The sequence below is a fragment of the Haemorhous mexicanus genome, chromosome 1, assembly GCF_027477595.1.
Source record: "Haemorhous mexicanus isolate bHaeMex1 chromosome 1, bHaeMex1.pri, whole genome shotgun sequence".
Classification (NCBI taxonomy): domain Eukaryota; kingdom Metazoa; phylum Chordata; class Aves; order Passeriformes; family Fringillidae; genus Haemorhous; species Haemorhous mexicanus.
In genome coordinates this window covers 8114242-8129994 of record NC_082341.1, presented here as the reverse complement: position 1 = coordinate 8129994, position 15753 = coordinate 8114242, and the positions used below count along the sequence as shown (strand labels likewise).

Sequence of the window (15753 nt, the reverse complement as noted above, 5' to 3'; positions counted from 1 at the left end):
ATATATATAAATATGTATTTAATTCCTTTTCACAAAATTTGAGTGCAGTTTCAGGGAAATCAATGTACCTGGAGAACGTGGGCCATCAGATTGGAGCTGTTAACGCTTACCTCCTCAGCTGCTACACTGAAGTTAAACACAAGCTACTTAAGCTAAAATATTTAAGAAATTCCTAATGAAGCTTTTTTCAGCTAAGCCAACTGAAAATTGACCAAAAAGTCATTCTACTGTTTCCACTGATAATGCAGCAACTTCTAGAAGTCTGAAACAGACACTTAAGTGCAGTAAAATTAAAGATTTTTTGGTCTAAATTTGCAAGCTGCTATTAGAGCTGCTTAACCTTAGCAGCTCATTCTTAGCTTGCACTCTTCAAGATGCTTCAGACTTTAGTAATCACTGCTGCACACAACCAAACCACAGCAGGAATTTGCATGCTTACCCTGCCCCCTCCATATTTTGTTTCAGATTATGAATTTCAGCATTTTGGGAGACAATGGCAGGAAGATTCTGTACTTTAAGGCACAAAACCACGACACACTTATTCTGCTTTCCTGCTACAATAGCAAGGCTGTTTTTCTTCAACTGTACAACCCCTGCTGAAGCTGATCTTGCCAAATTCATTTTAGGATTTCTTTTTCTTTTTAACCACTGCATATGCATGACTGAATATTTGTTATGCAACCATAACAACTGTCCTTTTCAAGAAAGATTCCTGCATAATGCCAGCACAGAGAATCCAAGGCAAACATGGTTTGATCTTAAAACTTTAATAGTAAAAAAAGTGTAAAACCAAACACACCGCTGAAAACTTACCAGTAAGAATGAGAATTTAAGTGTTCAAATTCAGAATAGTGCAAATTTTCTTCAGTCCCCTCCCCACCTCTTCCAAACTTAAATCACTTTGGTTAAGATATTCAGAAGTATTGGCAAAAAATGAACTTTTGACTTATGTTTTTGGCTGTATTATTTCTAACAGGTACAGATTTAGTTTCAGTGTTTACAAATAAATCTGAGATACTTTATCAAATATCCATAGAGATCAGTGCCAGCTTTACTTACATCTGGTTTCATAACATTTTGAAGTGGGTTTCAAAGATGGTTACAAAGCTGTATCTCCAGCAAGGCAGCAGCTCCTTAAACAGCTGAGCTGAACCTGTCCCAATCTCTTCAAGCAGTTCTGTAAAATTTGATTATTTAGGTTTTGAACATTTGAGGAAGAATCTTATATTGATGAAATTACTCTTGATTTACACCAAAGCAAGGTTAGAATTGGGGTCTGCTCTGTAGTATAGACTTTGTGCTAAACTTTTGTTGCTAGCATTCCCTTAGAAGAGTGAAAACAGCCAGAACAGAGATCTGGCCTCAACTTCTGTTTTGATGGTTCAACCTTTAACTGAAGCCTCTAACTCTAACTGAAGCCATGTAAGATTGGAAAAGAACACAACAACAAAAAAAAAAAAGCATAATACAAAAAGGCAAATCCATAAAAGTTTACAAGTACACCATAACCACAAAATTGGAGTATTTCTAAAAATTTGGGTTCAATGTAAGATACAACAAAACTAGCTTTACTAGTTAAATAAATTATTGCTCCATTTGACTCCATGCAGCATTGAAATGAACTCAGAACCCTTTTCTCTTTAATCTCTCATAAGAAATGATCGATATTGAAGAGAACTTGAGGCTCAGACTTACTGTACATTGCACTTCAACTTTTAAGACCTAATACTTGCTATTTAGGTCTCCTGTGGTCTAAGCTATCAAATGAATACGTTGTGCTCACCAGAACTATGTATTAAGAAACACCTAATGTTTAATGTAGTGACATAAGCACTTTTTGTTTTTAAGAAGGCAATCACAGATTGCAAGTTCTATAGGGTTGTGTAAAAACAAGTAGTGATCTCTTTCAGAAACTGAACTGAGAAAACAAGCTGTTTGCTGTTCTTCACATACAGTTTAAATCACATTTGAGGCCCAATTCTGTTTCTAATCATTTCAGTCTAAACACGGATTCAAAGGACAGCTCTAGGAGGAAATGACAAATCAAAGAACCTGGGGGCATGTGCTTGATGGCCAAGCAGTGACATGGAATGCATGGTTTTTCAGTGACATCAGACATTTGAGATACTGAAGATGTCCTTTGGTGAGACACTGAAGCAGAGGTCTAATATTAAGCAGGCGTAGTCACACACACTGAGATTTCTTACTGAATTGTGGCCAGAGCTCGATTCTTGCAAATCTAACTGCAAGCCTCAGGAGTAATGAAATTTCCAGTTGGAATCTCTTGACAAAGGTTCACGTTTGAACAAGATTGTCTCCTGTGCTCACTTCTCATACTGAAGTAATTTAGAAATTCCAAACCAAGGCTTCCAACCTCTCATCCCTCAAACCCTCTCCACTGTCAAAGACAGAAACTTAATGCAGCATTACAAGTAAGGGCATGATTCCTTCATAAGACTCCTAAAAGCATTAGTGCAATGCCTTTAATCTGTTTCGATCACTCTTATTTTTAAATAACCCTATTTTTTAAAGATTTGGATAAATACTATTCCTATTAAACCATACTTCATCATTGTTAAGCACCATCGATCTACTTCCTTTGGGCACTGATACAAGAGCTTGTAATTAAATTTCAGTTTCAAGGCTTTAAAACATGGCAGCTGATTCAATAACTTACAGTGGAATCTAATACTTGGAAAACTGCCACTTAGCCTGAACAGTTGTATGCACTTGGTGTTAAACTCTTCCAGAGAACAGCCATATGTAAATGCTGATGTGGTAAATTGGGGTAAGATTTCAAGATAAGCAGTTAATTTCACTTGGCTATTCTAAGAGTGGATAATTTTTTTTTCCCCACAAGTCATTTGTGCAGTGAGCCCATAAAGAGATTATTCCTTCTAAATAATCTTCAGTTTTAAAAAGGAACACATCTTCATAAAGTTGCTTTCACACTGGCACCCGGTATTCTGCTTCAAAGGCTTAGTCATTGTGTGGTTTCTCTGGAATACCCTATGGATAAAAAACATCAAACACATGTTAGGTTCTAATGATAAATGACTATATTATGCAGTATTTTCAATTATTAAATAGTGAAGTAACTCCAGGTTGGCTGACAATGACCTAGAGAGCATGGCTTCTTTTAAAAGCTTAATGAGCTCCCTAACTGTGGACAAAAAAACCAAAAAAGAACAACAACAACAAAAATAAAACAAAACCAAAAAACTAACAAACAAACAAAAAAATCACTAGGGGTGTTCGTTGCCTCAATCAGTGCATCTGAAAAATCCATCTGCCAATTGCATTGCTTTTTATAAGACTTCGTTATCTTTCCTCTCTATCTCAGTTTATTTCTTAGCAGAAGGTACTCAATGCTTCACTTAATGGACATTAATTCAGTTTTAACAGCCCTTTTTCAAACTGCCTTTAACCACGAGCTACTTTATTTTCCAGGCAAAGCCTGGTATTAGAGACTTACTCATTTCTTCCTAAGTCCCTTTTCTAGTATGGAATGCAGTAATGTGTCACTATAAGATATTTAACCCATTTTTCTTTGAAACAAAGCTTGTAACTTGTTCTCTTTCTAAGGTCAAAATGCAAATATATTTTCAAGTACTGAATGCATTCTCAGTTCTCCAGCCTCTAGCACTGGTACACAATAGATATTTGTGAGGCCCAAGTTCTGAATACCACCCTAATGTGTCAGATGCTATGAAAGATGGTTACAGCCACCCACTTAACCCAGCTGATGTGCACTGACTGAGCAACTCTAGGTGTCAGAATGAACAGAAAGAACTGATGGCAGCAGTAGCACCTTCACTTCTTCTTTTGCTATAAAACCTACTAAAAGAAAACACTGGACTTCATCCTCAAGCTGGTGGCAAAAAAATCCCAACAAGCCAAACAAAACCCCAAAGTCTCTGCTAACAGCAAGTCTGCTGAAAGGTCACACTGCACTTTGGGAGTACATGGGAGCTCCCTTGAAATCCAGAGAAAGCAGCAAGGATCTCCCAGCTAACATTTATCAGCATGGGAGGAGATGTCTCAGGGACACTTTTCATTTCACTTGTCATTTCTAACTGGAAAATCTAGACAGGGGCTGAGGAAGAAGCAAAGCAACTGTACTCCACTCATTTCACAGGTGCCACCTTCTACTCTGGAAATATCTGTCACATGCATCAAACAGCTCAGGGGCTGCAGCACAATATACCCAGAGAAATAAGTGTTTAATTCAAGTATGGGTTAAAAAAATGCTGCATAGTGAACTGTGTTACAGATCTTCCTGCCACAACCACGAGGGCTGACAAAACAGACTGGTACTTCTGAATTACCTCTACATTAAAAAGATGTGGTTGACTGAATTACAGGCTCTACTTCTTGGGATTTCCAGCATACAATGCTTCACAATGACTTGCAGAAGTGTTCCTATGAAAATGAGGCACTTCCCCAAGCTTTTCTTGGCTAAGTAATGGCAATGTAAAGCATGTGAAAAGACACCTCTAAAAAAACCAGAATAAAAAGCTGTGCATTGCCAACTTTACCCTTTCTTTATAAGTAAGATGACAAGATTGACAGGAAAGCTGCAGGCAGGATCCAGGCTGATTTTAACTACACTCAAGTGAGATGCCAGGTGAAACAATAACAAAGAAAAAAAAGTTCTGTGTGTCTAAAATAATTTTAGCTCTTTCTAGTTGAAGGCTGCCTTCCTTTGCTTTCTAACAGGAGCATCAGAGCAACTGGAAGCACTGTGTGAAATACAGAACTGTAGCATAAAACTAACTATAATTTTATTTTGAGACTGCTGCCACACCAAAGCTTCAACAGAATTCAGTTAATGTATGGTTTTCACTTGATGTGAGTGGCACATTTAAAAAGAGAAATTATGCTTCCTCTTCTCCCCATACATGTAGTCCTAAATAAACCCAAATGCTGATTGTATGCATCAGTGAGATTTGAAAGGGGAGTACTGAACTTGTGTTTTAAAAGCCTCAAATGCCCTTCCTTCAGTAAAAGTTGAAGACACTTAAACCACAGCAGCCTCAGGAAAGTTAACGTGAAGGATGTTTTCCAGGATACAGGACTTACATAGCAAGGAAGACAGAAGTTAAATCAATACAATATTAATTATCATTATCCATCAGTGTCAGAACACCTTTCACAACCAAGCCTTAGGCTGATGTGCAAACACACAGCCAGGTTTATTCTTCAGTGTGCCACAAGGAAATAATTCCTTAAGAACCTGGCAAACAAGACATAAATTTATATTATTCCATATATGGAGTGATACTTGAATCATGTCTGAAGTAACCAGCAAGAGAATATTTGATTTTGGAGCAGTAGAATTTGATGCTATATAGGGACATTTCCCTATATATACTTTTGTGCATGAATAATTAGAGAAAGCCCAGCAGTGTCTCAGTTCTCCAGCTACCCTAAATGTTAATTATAAATACTGATGGAACAGGAGCAATGTACTGATTCCAGTCTTATTTAGGCTGGAAAAAGTTAAATACAAAAGATATTCAAACACTTACTAAGACAATACCCACTCTACTGGCAACACAGGTTGTCTGCTTACAGTTCAGCTCTTAGGAATACATCTATTTAACTCTGACAGTCTGTGAGTCATACCCTTCAAGGCATAGTTTATTCTTGGACTAACAACAATGGAAGGCATTTGGATTGTTAAGGAAACTACTAATTATGCAGTAATTACCATAGCCAGCTGGCGTCCTATGTTTCCTACAGTCACACCTCCTGAGAAAAATATACATGGAAGCCAAGAACGAATGTAAAGGAAATCTGGGGATGTATACCTAGTAAAGAAAAGGGAATAAGTTAGAAAGAGACAAGTAACTTTCATCATCTTACATGCTCTTAACCAGATCTTACAGAATTCTCTTCCTGGGCTTAAACAAATAAGAAAAAAAAGTAGCAACAAAGGAGATGGAAACTGGGAGACCAAATGAAATCTGTAAACTTCTTAAGTTTCTAAACCCCCATGTCCTAGCCAGTAAAGTTTAGAAAAGCACTCTGCTGAGAGCCAGTAGAAGTTCAGTTTTCTGAGGTGCTACCATTTCAACACTCATCCCAATCCCAATGCTCCCCACCTTCCACCCACAGTTCTCAGTCTGGGCATTTGGAACAACTGGACCACTACTTTAGACAAACAAAACATCTTCTTATAAGAATGTGCCAAATATATTAACAACTAAATTCCAGTTCATGTGCACCCATGCTTTTGGTTAAGACAAGAGAATTGAAATAGTATTTTAGAAGCTAACTTACTGATAAACACCATTATATACAAGAAACTGGGTTATCAGTGTTGCTACAAAGGCTATTGTTATTCCAAGTCCGAGACCACTTCTTGAACGATCAAATGTCCACCAAAGCCCCAGTGATAAGGCTGCCAGAGTCAGGGACAGCTGGATGTTGTTTGCAAAGTCTAGTTTCTGGAAAAAGATGTTAAGGACAGTTCTTTTTAAGTCTGTAGACATCCTGTTGCTGAAACTGAACAAAGGAGAACTCAAACTGAAAGTGAGCACAATTCTCTGTCCTTAAATACAACACATTTATGATTTGGTTTTCAGACCTGCCAAGCAATCATAGCTCCTGTTAGCTCTGACTGCAGCATGACTGCAAAGTCAACATCAATTTTGTAACACTGAGCATCCAGAGAATAGGCTACATTTTGAAGCATTTAACTTTGACGGATTTTTGTCTCAAGTAACCTTAGCGAGCTGGGTTACCCAGGTTTTCTGCTCAAGTCACCATATTTTTAACATAAAGAACACTTTTATTTTGTGCTTCTCACTATCACATCACTAGTTAGTTGCGTTAGCTTTTAGATGTAGACAAGATATAGATTAAAACAACACAGCTTCCACTGTGATGCTTGCAGTTAGATGAGAGATACCATGATGTCAATCCCTCCCCCCTCCCATATATGACACTTTAAGTGAGCTGTGTTACACATCTTACAGTAGCCACTGCAGCCTACAGCAGGTCTCACAGTGATATATGGGCTCTTTGAGCTAGGTCTTATAAGCTCTTGGAGATTTATATCACACCCAAAATAGCTCAGCTACCTTAGAAGGCATAAAATCAGCAGGATGGCTTCTGTGGTCGTGTTGGAAACAGAAAAGTTTGAATAAAAGGCAAAATAACAAAACTCTTTCTAAGCCAGGTGCAAGAGGTTCTTGCTCTTGGTAAAACACCCCACAAAAGTGATTAGTTCCTTTGTGCTCTTCTTTTTCTAGTGAACTGCCCAGGTGGGACTTTTTGGCTCCTGTCCAATTAGCTATCTTTGAGGTGAAGTCCCTCAGGTCCTATGATGTGTCTTTTTTACCTAATTGAGGAGAGAAACTTCAGGGCTTTTTTTCCTTTTTTTAGGAGACAAAGGATAGTTTGGTCACTCTGTCAACAGGGGGCACATTCCTACATCACAGACCTTCTCTGCCAGGAGCACCTCCCTTACCTTGGCCATCCTCCCCCAGACCCCAGACAGTGGCAGAGCCATTGCTGAGCCCAGAGCAAGCCCAGGGAGCAAACACTAGCTGAAGGATACAGCACTGGCGTGGTTGATGCCCACGAACACGGCGATGCAGCGCATGACGCTGGCCCACTCCCGCTTGAACTTGTGGGGCTCCCCGAGGTGGCTGTCGATGCAGGGGTACAGCAGGCCAACCACAGCTGCAAGAGAAGGAACACCACTTGGACCAGCTGCCAGGCAAGGATTACTCCAGTAGCACTAAATATTAGCTTGGCATGAAAGTGCTTGAGAAAGCAGCGAGGTGCTGATCACACTGCTGTAAGCCTGATGAAGAAAACACAATTATTACCTGCCTTTTCTACTTTAAAGAAGTAAAAACCCAGCTCTTTGAACCTTTAAATACATGTTGCATTGTTAAGGTATCTGACTTGAAGCTCCTTTTGTTTAAAGAGATTTGTCATTTGACATCCTGAGCAAATGCTTGTACCAATAAAAGCAAAGCACAATAAAAGCTTTGCCAGGAGTGGAATCTGTGTTCATTGCTCACGTGCAGGGCTGACAGCTTTATGAACATGATTCATCAGCTGTGAATCAGGCCCTGAATTAAATATTTGCCTGGACTTAAAAGTTTATTAGCAGAGCTACTTTCTCTCCTTCTGCTGGGCTGTAAGTCAGCCCAGTGCTCCTGTCCATGTCAGACGAATTTTGATACCAAACAGAAGCAGAGCTGAACTTAAACAAGCAGCTGCCATCAGTTTATTTATACCAGGGAAAAAAAACTACTCACACAATTAACCAGACAAAGTTTTTATCCCCATGAAGCATTTTTCAGCCTTTATCAGTCTGAAAGTTGGTTGCAGAAGAAAAACATAGGCCAGTGTTAGCTCAGTTGTTGGCAAGAACACCAGAGTTTCATTCTTCTAGGGACTGCAACTCCCTGAGTTGTCACCAACTCCAGGGTTAGACATGCTGCTTTTACTGAGTGCAACTTCTGCTCTTTTTTTTTTTAATCCCTTAAAATCCTAAGAGTAATAAATGCTATGTTAAGAAAGCTAGAGAACACACTATTGCAAGACAGACATGTTCTGAAACAGCTTCATTGCTCTGATGCCAGCTACCAGGACTCTTGCCTTATGATAACAGCTAAATTCCAAAGTTTAATCCAACTGTGACAGGACAATGAGAACTCCCACTGGAGAATATCCCAGGCCAGCCTTTAATGAACCTTTAATGTTCATCCTTTAACCATCCTTTAATGTTCATCCATTATCCACAGTCCATTATTCATTTGAGTTTATAGTTCATCATTCATACCCCCTTCACTGTGTTATACAGACATCACATAACTGCATCAAACCAAAATATGCAGGAGTTGTTTGAAGTATTTTCAATGCAAATTATAAACTACTACAGTGGGTTTATTTCCTAAAATTTAACTCCTTTTTAATCCTCCAACCCTTCACCAAAACTTTGTCTAGACATGAACTGGGGGGTTATGAATGATAAACCACAGAGTATGTGCCAGCTGCTGTGACAACCACACCGTGGTCTGAGCCTTTGTGGTATGTGCCCAGCAGCGGGCAAGGGACAGGCAGGTGACAGGCAGGGACAGCAGGCAGGGGCCAGGCAGGTGACAGGGACAGGAGACAGGGCATGGTTAGGTGACAGGAGCAGCAGGCAAGGGGCTGAGAGCAAGCAGGTGATGGGGGCAGCGGGCAGGGGACAGGCAGGTGACAGGGGACAGACAAGCGACAGGGGCAAGGGACAGCAAGAGGCAGCTGGCAGGGGCAGTGGGCAAGGGGCACGGGCCAGGCTGGTGACAGGGGTCACAGCCCGGTGACAGGGGTGGGGGCCAAGCCAGTGACAGGGCTCGGTGGGGGCCAGGCCGGTGACTTTTTAAACTCATTATCATGCCCTATATATGGTCTTGTAGAACGCCATCATGTTATTTTAAGTCACTGGATAATATGTAATAAAGCATCTCACTTCTACTTTTTGGTAGGGGTAGCACAAGCACATTTGTACACCTGTCTTTGAGAACAAATTCGAAGCCTTAGCAATGAATTTACAGTAGAAGGGCCGGTGACAGGGCTCGGTGGGGATCAGGCCACTGACAGAGGTCTGTGGGGCTCAGGGTCGGGCCGGTGACAGGGTTCTCTGGGGGCCGGGCCGGTGACAAGGGCCGGGAGGGCGACAGGGCTCGGTGGGGCTCGAGCCGGTGACAGGGCCTGGGCTGGTGACAGGGCTCTGTGAGGGTCGGGCCGGTGACAGGGCCTGGGCTGGTGACAGGGCTCTGTGAGGGTCGGGCCGGTGACAGGGCCTGGGCTGGTGACAGGGCTCTGTGAGGGTCGGGCCGGTGACAGGGCCTGGGCTGGTGACAGGGCTCTGTGAGGGTCGGGCCGGTGACAGGGCCTGGGCTGGTGACAGGGCGCTGCGAGGGTCGGGCCGGTGACAGGGCCTGGGCTGGTGACAGGGCGCTGCGAGGGTCGGGCCGGTGACAGGGCCGCGCGCGCCGCCGCACGTGACTTCCTTGTTGTGGCCCAGCCCGTGGCCAGTCGCGGCCGCAGCCAATGGCGAGCACCGCCCGCCACTCACCAGTTCCGCGGCAGCCAATGGGCGGCGGGGGGCGGGGCCGGCACGCGGCCGCGCGCGGCGGGCGGCACCGGGGAGCGGCGGGAACGCCGCGGTCACCCCGAGCCCGGACCCCACTACCAGCCGAGGGACATTCCCCCGCTTCACCCGCGTTCAGAGCGCACCGGCTCAAAACCAGCCCTGGGACACGCCGGGCTCGCACCCTCCCAAAAGCCCGAGCTCGCATCACTCGCTGTCGGATGGAAATGGGGGTTCCCACGCGCACGGGTCACGCATTCAGCCCCACCGCCTCTCCTCCTCCACGAGAGAATTAGGAAAAACCGAAAATCACTCGTGGAGGTCAGCGACTCACCTGCTGCTGTGCCGCAGCACGGGGGCACCCACCAGGCGGAGGAGAAGAGAGTAGAAATCACTTCGTCAGGGAACAAAGTCACATTCCGCTGAATCTGCAGCAAGTTCAGCACCAGGGCCATGAAAGCACCCACGACGAAGAGCACCACGCTCCTCTGCACCAGGTGCTGACTCCAGTTCAAGGTGCTGCTGGTGCTGCTGGCGGTGCTGCTGGCGCTGGAGGTGCTGGGGCTGCGAGCTCCACGACCCACCAGCGCCAGCGGGGGGCTCGACACGGAGGAGCTCAGCATCTCGCCCACCTTGGCGGCCAGCCCCGCCGCCGTGTCCCCCAGCTGGCTCCTGTGCCTTCCTCTGGCAGCGCAGGAACAGCTCCAGGCGCAGCTCTCCAACCTGGGCATTGGCTTCTCCGGAGACCTGAAACACACGCACGGGCACACGCTAGTAAAGCCCCCAGCAACGGGTCAGGCTGGCGCCTCCCTCCGCGCTGACACACACCGCCGCATCCTCCAGCACCGCCCGGGCTCCGGAGGCGCCGGGGGATGCGGCGGGACCCGACCCAGCCGAGCGACCCCGGGGCTGCGCCGCCTCGTCCCCACGGCAGGACACGGACCCCCGCGGGGACGGGGTTCGCTCCCTACCCGAGCCCGTCCGCCTGTCCCCGGGTCCCGCCGCCCGCTCACCTCGGGATGGGTTGGGGGAGCTGGGGAGCTGCGCCGCTCCGCCGCCTCCCTGCCGGCTGCGCGCCGCCAGCCCGCGCCCCGGGGAAGGTTTATAAACCCCGAGCCGCGGATGTCACGTTACCCGCCGCCAACCTACCCGCGGCCGCAGGCAGCGCCGGGCCCGCCGCTCCGCTCCGCGCCGCCGCCCCGCCCGTCCCCTCCCCGCCGGGCGGGGCGAGCGCCGGGCGCGGGAGCCGCCGCGCCAGCCCCGGGCGGCCGCGGCCCCGGTCGGGTGAGGCGGCGCAGCCAATGGCGGGCGGGCGGCTGATATGACGTGCGGGACACACCACCCGCCTCCCGGGCCGGCCGCTCCGCCCGCAGCGCGGCGGCGGCGGCGGCGGAAGGAGCGTACGGGGCCGTGCGGGCCGTGCGGAGCCGTGCGGACGCGGCCGGCGGCGGGAGCGCGCCAGGGATGCGCGCCGCCCCCGGGCGGGAAGGGGAGGGCGGTGAAGGGATGGAGATGCTGGCGGTGGTGACGCTGTCATGGAATTGTAGAAAGGTCAAGGTTCTAAGAGACCTTTAAGATCATCGTGTCCAACTGTGAACCCAGTGCCACCGCTGTGGCCCTTAAACCGCTAAGCCACATCACCCAGCGCCAGCTCCAGACGCCTCTTGAACACCTCCGGCGTGACTCCACCTGGGCAATCGATCCCAATGCCTGACCACCCTAAAAGTGATTTTTTTTTTTCAACTATCTAATCTGAATCTCCCCAGTGTCATTTTAAGGCCACGTGTCGGTGGCCTTTGCAGCCAAACCCTTGTGTGCTTGCCCAGCCTGCTGCGTGTCCCTTTGGAAGATTGCAGTTAGTAGCAGGGAAGGCTGAAGGAGTCTGCTGTGGCATCTCCTGAAGACGAAGGGATCACTGATCTCTGTCATAATTTTAAAATGGTGTAAGGGGATCCTGCCAAGCCCATGACTCTGTGAGACGATGGTGCCAAAGCCAGACGCTGCGTCAGCGAGCAGCCATGGGGTGAGCGGAGGATCCGAGGCTCCTGACTGGTCCCTGACAGCCTGAGCAGCTGCTCTGCCAGCACTGGCAAAGCTCGGGTCACAATCCTCCCACCCTAAAGTAACAATAAACCAGTTAAATACAAGTTCACCCTCTGGACTCTGCAAGGGTTTGGGAAGAGGCATGTCAGGGATGGTTAAGTGTGAGCTGTACATTATGGTAGAGTTCAGCACGAAAAAATGAGTACGCAGGGCAGGACTCAGCTCCCAGGCTTCCTTTCTGAGACCCCGGTTCTCCAGGACGCGTGGGAGGCTGGTGTATGCAGTAGGAATTGCTGGGCTTCGTGTTTATTAGCTGGCCTCAATGGACCTGCAGATCTTCTTCTCATATGAGGTGTGCCGTCATTACACTTGGGAGGAATATAGGATCCAAGGGCTTGCCAGGTGATGGCACTGAGGATTTAAGGATAGCTGTTAGCCATGTCCATGATGGGCACAGTGATGGTCCAGGATCAGTGGTCAGTGGTGGTTCAGTGGTGGTTCCAGTTGTCTTTCATTGATGTCATAAAGGCAGCAAATCAAATACATGAAATCAGTTGAAGATATGGAAAGAGGCAGGTCTTCTCTGCATATAATGAAGAGTAAAATTAACCTGGGTTATGGCTGTCCCTTCTGATCTCTGCTCATTTCTAGCTGGGATGGAAAGAGTTAGCATAGCTGATCCTGCTGTGCAAAGTGCCTTTGGAAAATGTACTGGACAGGTTGTTAGTGCCACTGCTGAAGTGACAGATGAGCCCATTATTTTTCTCTTAATGCCAACTGGGATCAGCCCAGTATTGTCTTGCAGACTTTACTGCTGAACCCAAGTATATATGTACTGTACTCTGTACTTGGAATTGTACTTGCAATTGTAAATACTCAGTTTCTATTGCTGTTTATTGTACTGAAACAGCTTTTGGTTTTAATTTAATTAGCTAAAATTGTTTAGATTCTTCTGTCAGATTTTTTTAAGACTCAGTATATATTTCTCTTTCTTCATATGTTTTTTGATTTTCTCTGACCCAGTTGGATCTGTACAAAAAGTTTCAGTCAACTATTTTGAGAGAAAACAGCCTTGATATATTGTCAGCTTTTGATGGGTTCTGCAGAAATGTTTGATTTGTTTCAGGAAATCACATGCAGACCTAACACTTCCCCTCATGGCAACTGTGTATGAGCTTTGAATTGACACAGACAATTTATCTGCATCCCCAGACCACTAAGAAACACCTTCAGCAGCTCTAAATAAGGGCTAGAAATCATTCCCTGGGAAATATTCTTTCTTGGTGAATCACTCACTTTGAGATTTATCAACAGGACTGTGGATCTGAGATAAAATTATTCATCTTTAGAGGAAATCTCTTCCTGGACTTGGCTTAGGGGAAACAAATATAATTCATCCTTGCTTGTGCTGCATCTCTACTTTATTTGAAAAAGTATCTTTCTATATTAAAATTCTCCCCCTGAATCTTGCCTGTATTTTCAGTGTTTGGGCAGAGTTTACATTCCCTTGTGCTGCATCTGCTAGTTTTCCTTCCTGAAAGAACCTCTTAAGCATTTTTTTTATCCTGTGTTTTTCCCTTCCTCATGGGTATGCCTCTTTTGCTACTTCCTGCAGAATATTTTCTTTGAATATTTTATATGTACTTTTTTCACATTCATGATATCATGTGGTGGTGCCCTTCTTTCTTCCTGGTTTCTTTTAGACAACAGAGACCAATTTCTGAGAGGGTAAAACTTGCTGCAGCTTTGCTAAAACCAGCTGAATCAGTGCAAACCTAAACTATTCAATAACCTGTCCCTGAGCATATTTTACCCACTTAGAATAAAGGTTAAATGCCCCTTTTGCTTGTGTTGCTTTACAGTCCTGTTGCTTTACATTTCTTTTTGGAATCCTAAGGAAGGTTAGGCCTCTGCATGCTTTGATTAATGCCTGAAATTTTATGCTTAACAGTTATTTCTGGAAAGAAGCACTCACATGTCTCTGTAAGATTAATGACATCGTTATTTTTATCTCATCCCTTAGCAAAGGCAGCAGAATCTCTAAGTGCTCAGCATTGCTGCTCATTATATAAATAAATAATTTCACCTGTTCTTTCACACTTTCTGTATTAAACTCTGTGATGTTCTGGAATCTGACAATGTGCTTGCCTCACGAGGACTGTCTCATGGGCCTCTTATGTGGGAAGCTTAGGATACTTGGACAATTTATTTTTCTCCCTACTTAAACTAGATCAAAACATGAGCTGTCTGCTGATAAAAGCTCAATAGGCAGTGGTGGAGAATCACAGAGCAAGGCCTGTTTTATGTGTAAAACTGCTCTCCCTCTGCTTCACTGGAGATTTTTTTGACTTTTTTCACCTTCAAGACTTTCTCCTATTGATACAGAGAATAGAAACTTTCCCAGTCATATGCTCAGCCTTAATCTCCTGTGTCTCCATAAAAGGATTTAATGACATTCATTGTTTGATTCCCCATGCCAACCCTATGCATAAGAGTTCAAAAAATCTTTTGGCTTCAGCAGCAGTCTATCATCCTGAGTTCTTTGCTTTATCAGAGGTCCCCAGTGTAGTTGTGAATTCTCAGGAACCTGCAGATCATACAATCATAGAATAGCATGGGTTGGAAGGGACCTTGAAGATCATCCTGTTCCAAGCCCCCTGCCATGGGCAGGGACACCTTCCACTAGACTGTGTTGCTCAGAGCTCCATCTATCCTGTCCTTGAACACTTCCAGGCATGGGATATCCACAAATTCCCTTGGCAACCTGTGCCAGTGTCTCACCACACTCACAACAAAGAATTTATTCCTGATATCTAATCTAAACCTGCTCTCAAGGTGAAGCCGTTCCCCCTTGTCCTGTCACTCCAGGCTTTTGTGAAAATTCCCTCTCCATTTTCCTTGTGGGCTCCCTTCAGGTACTGGAAGGTCACAATTAGGTCACCTTGAAGGCTTCTCTTTTGCAGCAATCCCAATTCTCTCAGCCTTTCCTTGTAAGAGAGCTGCTCCATCCCTCTGATCATCTTGGTGGCCTCCCCCAGGGTTGCTCCATGTCCTTCCTGATTTGGGAACTCCAGATCTGAATGCAGCACTCTAGGTGGGGTCTCACCAGAACAGAGAGACAGAATCCCCTCCCTCTCCCTGCTGCCCTCAGTGCTTTGGATGCAGCCCAGGACGTGGGTGTGAGTGCACATGGCCAGGTCATGTCCAGCTTCCCATCCACCAGCACCCCCAAATCCCTCTTGACCTGTTCATCCTCCAGCCTGGACTGTCACTAGCATGGCCCCAGCCCAGGTGCAGCACCTTGCACTTGGCTTTGTTAGACCACAGGAGATTCCTGTGGGCCACTTCTCAAGTTCATCCAGGTCCTTCAGGTGTGGCCACTGCACCACTCAGCTTGCAGTCATCTTTAGACTTGGTGAGGCTGCCTCCAATCCCTTTGTCTGTGTCGTTAATGAAGACATTAAAGAACATTAATGAAGACATGAAATAACACTGGTCCCAGGGAGGACCCTGGAGGACACCACTTGTCACTGATGTCCTGGCTCCTTCTCAGAGGTCAGAACACCTGAGAGGTAAAAGGTGTACGCTGAGTTCTGCAGGGTGGTTCT

General features: G+C 45.5%; 1 protein-coding gene across 2 annotated transcripts; it reads right to left on the bottom strand.

Annotated features, from left to right (window-relative positions):
- Positions 1–751: 751 nt before the first annotated feature.
- Positions 752–11319, bottom strand: INSIG1 (insulin induced gene 1). 2 transcript variants are annotated; one of them, XM_059839587.1, is made up of 6 exons: positions 11252–11319; positions 10437–10849; positions 7568–7692; positions 6286–6452; positions 5714–5813; positions 752–3009 (listed from the first exon to the last, which is right to left on the bottom strand). In XM_059839587.1, the coding sequence occupies exons 2-6, from the start codon at positions 10831–10833 to the stop codon at positions 2980–2982; spliced, it is 819 nt and encodes a 272-aa protein (XP_059695570.1). In that variant the 5' UTR covers positions 10834–10849; positions 11252–11319; the 3' UTR covers positions 752–2979. The 2 variants fall into 2 exon arrangements, with proteins under 2 accessions (XP_059695570.1, XP_059695560.1); XM_059839577.1 differs by having other exon boundaries at positions 11116–11254.
- Positions 11320–15753: the final 4434 nt, after the last annotated feature.

What these genes read in the sequence shown, in the direction of transcription:
- INSIG1 (XM_059839587.1), bottom strand. Translation starts at nt 10,833, where the DNA reads ATGCCCAGGTTGGAGAGCTGCGCCTGGAGCTGTTCCTGCGCTGCCAGA. An exon ending in GTGCTGCGGCACAGCAGCAG is followed by an intron (nt 7,693 to 10,436) that starts GTGAGTCGCTGA and finishes CTTCTCTTGCAG; the next exon opens with CTGTGGTTGGCCTGCTGTAC. An exon ending in GCATCAACCACGCCAGTGCT is followed by an intron (nt 6,453 to 7,567) that starts GTATCCTTCAGC and finishes ATCTTTTTCCAG; the next exon opens with AAACTAGACTTTGCAAACAA.